An 8,542-nucleotide genomic window follows, 5' to 3' on the forward strand; every position below is an offset into this window, starting at 1 on the left:
CACATTAACTCTGTACCGTAACACCTTGTATATAGCCTTCACATTGACTCTGTACCGTAACACCTTGTATATAGTCTCCACATTGACTCTGTACCGTAACACCTTGTATATAGCCTCCACATTAACTCTGTACCGTAACACCCTGTATATAGCCTCCACATTGACTCTGTACCGTAACACCCTGTATATAGCCTCAACATTGACTCTGTACCGTAACACCTTGTATATAGCCTCCACATTAACTCTGTACCGGTACCACCTGTATATAGCCTCCACATTGACTCTGTACCGTAACACCTTGTATATAGCCTCCACATTAACTCTGTACCGTAACACCCTGTATATAGTCTCCACATTGACTCTGTACCGTAACACCTTGTATATAGCCTCCACATTAACTCTGTACCGTAACACCCTGTATATAGCCTCCACATTGACTCTGTACCGTAACACCTTGTATATAGCCTCCACATTAACTCTGTACCGTAACACCCTGTATATAGCCTCAACATTGACTCTGTACCGTAACACCTTGTATATAGCCTCCACATTAACTCTGTACCGTAACACCCTGTATATAGCCTCAACATTGACTCTGTACCGTAACACCTTGTATATAGTCTCCACATTGACTCTGTACCGTAACACCTTGTATATAGCCTCCACATTGACTCTGTACCGTAACACCTTGTATATAGCCTCCACATTGACTCTGTACCGTAACACCTTGTATATAGCCTCCACATTGACTCTGTACCGTAACACCTTGTATATAGTCTCCACATTGACTCTGTACCGTAACACCTTGTATATAGCCTCCACATAGACTCTGTACCGTAACACCTTGTATATAGCCTCCACATTGACTCTGTACCGTAACACCTTGTATATAGTCTCCACATTGACTCTGTACCGTAACACCTTGTATATAGCCTCCACATTGACTCTGTACCGTAACACCTTGTATATAGTCTCCACATTGACTCTGTACCGTAACACCTTGTATATAGCCTCCACATTGACTCTGTACCGTAACACCTTGTATATAGCCTCCACATTAACTCTGTACCGGTACCACCTGTATATAGCCTCCACATTGACTCTGTACCGTAACACCTTGTATATAGCCTCCACATTAACTCTGTACCATAACACCCTGTATATAGCCTCAACATTGACTCTGTACCGTAACACCTTGTATATAGCCTCCACATTGACTCTGTACCGTAATACCTTGTATATAGCCTCCACATTGACTCTGTACCGTAACACCCTGTATATAGCCTCCACATTGACTCTGTACCGTAACACCCTGTATATAGCCTCCACATTGACTCTGTACCGTAACACCTTGTATATAGCCTCCACATTGACTCTGTACCGGTACCCACTGTATATAGCCTCCACATTGATTCTGTACCGTAACACCCTGTATATAGCCTCCACATTGACTCTGTACCGTAACACCCTGTATATAGCCTCAACATTGACTCTGTACCGTAACACCTTGTATATAGCCTCCACATTAACTCTGTACCGTAACACCCTGTATATAGCCTCAACATTGACTCTGTACCGTAACACCTTGTATATAGCCTCCACATTAACTCTGTACCGTAACACCCTGTATATAGCCTCAACATTGACTCTGTACCGTAACACCTTGTATATAGCCTCCACATTAACTCTGTACCGTAACACCCTGTATATAGCCTCCACATTGACTCTGTACCGTAACACCCTGTATATAGCCTCAACATTGACTCTGTACCGTAACACCTTGTATATAGCCTCCACATTAACTCTGTACCGGTACCACCTGTATATAGCCTCCACATTGACTCTGTACCGTAACACCTTGTATATAGCCTCCACATTAACTCTGTACCATAACACCCTGTATATAGCCTCAACATTGACTCTGTACCGTAACAACTTGTATATAGCCTCCACATTAACTCTGTACCGTAACACCTGTATATAGCCTCCACATTGACTCTGTACCGTAACACCTTGTATATAGTCTCCACATTGACTCTGTACCGTAACACCTTGTATATAGCCTCCACATTAACTCTGTACCGTAACACCCTGTATATAGCCTCCACATTGACTCTGTACCGGTACCCCCTGTATATAGCCTCCACATTGACTCTGTACCGGTACCCCCTGTATATAGCCTCCACATTGACTCTGTACCGTAACACCCTGTATATAGCCTCCACATTGACTCTGTACCGTAACACCTGTATATAGCCTCCACATTGACTCTGTACCGTAACACCTTGTATATAGTCTCCACATTGACTCTGTACCGTAACACCTTGTATATAGCCTCCACATTGACTCTGTACCGTAACACCCTGTATATAGTCTCCACATTGACTCTGTACCGTAACACCTTGTATATAGCCTCCACATTGACTCTGTACCGGTACCCCCTGTATATAGCCTCCACATTGACTCTGTACCGTAACACCTTGTATATAGTCTCCACATTGACTCTGTACCGTAACACCTTGTATATAGCCTCCACATTGACTCTGTACCGTAACACCTTGTATATAGCCTCCACATTGACTCTGTACCGTAATACCTTGTATATAGCCTCCACATTGACTCTGTACCGTAACACCCTGTATATAGCCTCCACATTGACTCTGTACCGTAACACCCTGTATATAGCCTCCACATTGACTCTGTACCGTAACACCTTGTATATAGCCTCCACATTGACTCTGTACCGGTACCCACTGTATATAGCCTCCACATTGATTCTGTACCGTAACACCCTGTATATAGCCTCCACATTGACTCTGTACCGTAATACCTTGTATATAGCCTCCACAATGACTCTGTACCGTAACACCTTGTATATAGCCTCCACATTGACTCTGTACCGTAACACCTTGTATATAGCCTCCACATTGACTCTGTACCGTAACACCCTGTATATAGCCTCCACATTGACTCTGTACCGTAACACCTTGTATATAGCCTCCACATTGACTCTGTACCGGTACCCACTGTATATAGCCTCCACATTGATTCTGTACCGTAACACCCTGTATATAGCCTCCACATTGACTCTGTACCGTAATACCTTGTATATAGCCTCCACAATGACTCTGTACCGTAACACCTTGTATATAGCCTCCACATTGACTCTGTACCGTAACACCTTGTATATAGCCTCCACATTGACTCTGTACCGTAACACCCTGTATATAGCCTCCACATTGACTCTGTACCGTAACACCTTGTATATAGCCTCCACATTGACTCTGTACCGTAACACCCTGTATATAGCCTCCACATTGACTCTGTACCGTAACACCTTGTATATAGCCTCCACAATGACTCTGTACCGTAACACCTTGTATATAGCCTCCACATTGACTCTGTACCGTAACACCTTGTATATAGCCTCCACATTGACTCTGTACCGTAACACCCTGTATATAGCCTCCACATTGACTCTGTACCGTAATACCTTGTATATAGCCTCCACATTGACTCTGTACCGTAACACCCTGTATATAGCCTCCACATTGACTCTGTACCGTAACACCCTGTATATAGCCTCCACATTGACTCTGTACCGTAACACCTTGTATATAGCCTCCACATTGACTCTGTACCGGTACCCACTGTATATAGCCTCCACATTGATTCTGTACCGTAACACCCTGTATATAGCCTCCACATTGACTCTGTACCGTAATACCTTGTATATAGCCTCCACAATGACTCTGTACCGTAACACCTTGTATATAGCCTCCACATTGACTCTGTACCGTAACACCTTGTATATAGCCTCCACATTGACTCTGTACCGTAACACCCTGTATATAGCCTCCACATTGACTCTGTACCGTAACACCTTGTATATAGCCTCCACATTGACTCTGTACCGTAACACCTTGTATATAGCCTCCACATTGACTCTGCCCCGCTATTGTTATTTACTGCTGCTCTTTAAACATGCAACTTTTATTTTCTATTTAACACTTTTTTTCAAATGTTATATTGACTTCTTAAAGCATTGTTGGTCTTGTAAGTAAGCATTTCACCTGTTGTATTCAGCATTTCACTGTAAGGTCTACTACACCTGTTGTATTCAGCATTTCACTGTAAGGTCTACTACACCTGTTGTATTCAGCATTTCACTGTGAGGTCTACTACACCTGTTGTATTCAGCATTTCACTGTAAGGTCTACTACACCTGTTGTATTCAGCATTTCACTAAGTTCCACACCTGTTGTATTCAGCATTTCACTGTGAGGTCTACTACACCTGTTGTATTCAGCATTTCACTGTAAGGTCTACTACACCTGTTGTATTCAGCATTTCACTGTGAGGTCTACTACACCTGTTGTATTCAGCATTTCACTGTAAGGTCTACTACACCTGTTGTATTCAGCATTTCACTAAGTTCCACACCTGTGTATTCAGCATTTCACTGTAAGGTCTACTACACCTGTTGTATTCAGCATTTCACTGTGAGGTCTACTACACCTGTTGTATTCATCATTTCACTGTGAGTTCTACACATGTTGTATTCAGCATTTCACTGTGAGGTCTACTACACCTGTTGTATTCAGCATTTCACTGTCAGGTCTACTACACCTGTTTTATTCAGCATTTCACTGTAAGGTCTACAACACCTGTTGTATTCAGCATTTCACTGTAAGGTCTACTACACCTGTTGTGTTCAGCATTTCACTTTAAGGTCTACTACACCTGTTGTATTCATCATTTCACTGTAAGGTCTACTACACCTGTTGTATTCAGCATTTCACTGTAAGGTCTACTACACCTGTTGTATTCAGCATTTCACTGTAAGGTCTACTACACCTGTTGTATTCAGCATTTCACTGTAAGGTCTACTACACCTGTTGTATTCAGCATTTTACTGTAAGGTCTACTACACCTGTTGTATTCAGCATTTCACTGTGAGTTCTACACCTGTTGTATTCAGCATTTCACTGTAAGGTCTACTACACCTGTTGTATTCAGCATTTCACTGTGAGGTCTACTACACCTGTTGTATTCATCATTTTACTGTAAGATCTACTACACCTGTTGTATTCAGCATTTCACTGTGTGGTCTACTACACCTGTTGTATTCATCATTTTACTGTAAGGTCTACTACACCTGTTGTATTCATCATTTTACAGTAAGGTCTACTACACCTGTTGTATTCATCATTTTACTGTAAGATCTACTACACCTGTTGTATTCAGCATTTCACTGTAAGGTCTACTACACCTGTTGTATTCAGCATTTCACTGTAAGGTCTACTACACCTGTTGTATTCAGCATTTCACTGTAAGGTCTACTACACCTGTTGTATTCAGCATTTCACTGTAAGGTCTACTACACCTGTTGTATTCAGCATTTTACTGTAAGGTCTACTACACCTGTTGTATTCAGCATTTCACTGTAAGGTCTACTACACCTGTTGTATTCAGCATTTCACTGTAAGGTCTACTACACCTGTTGTATTCAGCATTTCACTGTAAGGTCTACTACACCTGTTGTATTCATCATTTCACTGTAAGGTCTACTACACCTGTTGTATTCGGCATTTCACTGTGAGGTCTACTACACCTGTTGTATTCGGCATTTCACTGTGAGGTCTACTACACCTGTTGTATTCAGCATTTCACTGTAAGGTCTACTACACCTGTTGTATTCAGCATTTCACTGTGAGGTCTACTACACCTGTTGTATTCAGCATTTCACTGTGAGGTCTACTACACCTGTTGTATTCAGCATTTCACTGTAAGGTCTACCTACACCTGTTGTATTCAGCATTTAACTGTAAGGTCTACTACACCTGTTGTATTCAGCATTTCACTGTAAGGTCTACTACACCTGTTGTATTCAGCATTTCACTGTGAGGTCTACTACACCTGTTGTATTCAGCATTTCACTGTAAGGTCTACTACACCTGTTGTATTCAGCATTTCACTGTAAGGTCTACTACACCTGTTGTATTCATCATTTCACTGTAAGGTCTACTACACCTGTTGTATTCAGCATTTCACTGTGAGGTCTACTACACCTGTTGTATTCAGCATTTCACTGTAAGGTCTACTACACCTGTTGTATTCAGCATTTCACTGTAAGGTCTACTACACCTGTTGTATTCATCATTTCACTGTAAGGTCTACTTCACCTGTTGTATTCAGCATTTCACTTTAAGGTCTACTACACCTGTTGTATTCAGCATTTCACTGTCAGGTCTACTACACCTGTTGTATTCAGCATTTCACTGTAAGGTCTACTACACCTGTTGTATTCATCATTTCACTGTAAGGTCTACTACACCTGTTGTATTCATCATTTCACTGTAAGGTCTACTACACCTGTTGTATTCAGCATTTCACTGTAAGGTCTACTACACCTGTTGTATTCAGCATTTCACTGTAAGGTCTACTACACCTGTTGTATTCAGCATTTCACTGTGAGGTCTACTACACCTGTTGTATTCATCATTTTACTGTAAGGTCTACTACACCTGTTGTATTCATCATTTCACTGTAAGGTCTACTACACCTGTTGTATTCACCATTTCACTGTGAGTTCTACACCTGTTGTATTCAGCATTTTACTGTAAGGTCTACCTACACCTGTTGTATTCATAATTTTACTGTAAGGTCTACTACACCTGTTGTATTCATCATTTCACTGTAAGGTCTACCTACACCTGTTGTATTCAGCATTTCACTGTGAGGTCTACTACACCTGTTGTATTCAGCATTTCACTGTAAGGTCTACTACACCTGTTGTATTCAGCATTTCACTGGGAGGTCTACTACACCTGTTGTATTCAGCATTTCACTGTATTTTTAGCCCGTGCGCGGCAAACTGACGCTATGAGAGAAAGGACATTGTTTAGTTTTCTACTTCTCCTGCTATTTGTAAACATAATGTATCTCTGAACAGGCCACAGCTTGTGTTGGACGTGGCCCCATTTTCACTACACACGTTATGATACAACAAGTTATACACAGTAAACAATCCCCATAGAGAGCATTGGCTGAGGCCAAACGGCACCCTGTTCCCTATGTAGTTCACTACTTTTTGGAGGGCTCTGGTCAAAAGTAGTGCACTATATTGAGAATCAGGTGCCATCTGGCCACAGGCCATGAGAAGGAGATGTCCCTGAGGAAAACACAGTGTCGTTGTCAGGCTGCGCTCCCCACGACTGGCACGGACATCCCACTCTGAAGAAACCAACAGTATCACAAAACGAGCTCAACTGTCTATGACTGTTTGTTTGTGTGTGTGTTTGTGTTTTAAATACCACTGCTTTCCAGACCATGGTTTTAAAGTGACAACATCTGCTCTGTATCAACAACAGATTGAACATTTTTCAAACCTGGACCTGGTATTCATGTGTATTAGGCTACGTGTGATATTGTTATCTTGTGTTCTTTACAAACTACTGGTAGAAGGAATCTCCAGCTTGATGACTCCATCTTTATCCTGTGATCAGAAAACCTTTGGCATGGATTCATTTACAAAATGTTATACAGAGTTAAACAATGTTTTGTTAGGTCTTATTTTTTTTTTACTAGTGACAGTCACAACAAGCATCTATAGTTGATACCATATGGTGAATTCACTGAATCCATGTAGCTTCAAGTAATCAATGGAAATCCGTCTCCAAACAGCTCTGTCACCAGATCGATTACACGTATACAGGATACACTGATAAAATGTCATATTGGAAAGGATATGTGGTCTGGCGAAGCAGATGAGCGTTCAGAAAACATAAATCTGAAAGCATTTGGTAACCAGGTTAGCCGGTTATTATCCTCAACCCGTGTAAGACCAAAGTATCTAAACAAATCTGTATTTAACGTATTTATCTATCTATCATACCTTCTCTCCAATGCTGCTAGTGATGTTTCTGACATCTGGACTGGGTGTGAGAACTGCCTCCTCGGCTCCGAGCGGATGGCACATCTCCTGAATGGGCTTTTGTCCCGACGAAGCCAGCGATTTAGGGGTGCAGGCACTCATTGTGCAAGCGAGGGGAAACCGAGAACGGATTTACCGGAAAATGTCTTAGTTTCTTGGCCTGGAATTATGGTTTGTTTTGTGATTATTTCCAATCCCGTGTATCAAATGCTGAACCCGCTGGCTGCAACCACACAACCGTCAGGTGACTCGCACCGCGCAGTCTCGGAAGTACAATAACAGTACCGGAAGTAATACAACGCTTGAGCCGGGGGGCGCGTTCGAGTGGATCACTTTTGTCAATTCGGGTGACAATCGTTGGTCAGATCCTTTCAAAGTGTGTTGCATTATTGGGATAAAATTGTCCCACTTGCACCTACATGTCCACTGCATGAACAATACAACCACCACAGGTAACCCAGTGGTTAGAGCATTGGGCCTGTAACCTAAAGGTTGATAGATCAAATCCCCGAGCTGAAAAGGTAAAAATTTGTCGTTAACAAGGCAGTTAACTCACTGTTCCTAGGCTGTCATTGTAAATAATAATTTATTCTTCAATAACTTGCC

General features: G+C 41.9%; 1 protein-coding gene across 1 annotated transcript in view; it reads right to left on the reverse strand.

Moving 5' to 3' along the window:
- The window catches only part of LOC110523069 (sorting nexin-30), a 58,189-nt gene extending 50,004 nt beyond the window's left edge, over positions 1-8,185 (reverse strand). Inside the window, exon 1 of the mRNA XM_036976553.1 lies at positions 7,898-8,185. Coding sequence (XP_036832448.1) covers positions 7,898-8,038 — 141 coding nt within the window. The 5' untranslated portion in view covers positions 8,039-8,185. The remainder of the gene's footprint in view (positions 1-7,897) is intronic.
- Positions 8,186-8,542: the final 357 nt, after the last annotated feature.

Source organism: Oncorhynchus mykiss, chromosome 5, assembly GCF_013265735.2.
Source record: "Oncorhynchus mykiss isolate Arlee chromosome 5, USDA_OmykA_1.1, whole genome shotgun sequence".
Classification (NCBI taxonomy): Eukaryota; Metazoa; Chordata; class Actinopteri; order Salmoniformes; family Salmonidae; genus Oncorhynchus; species Oncorhynchus mykiss.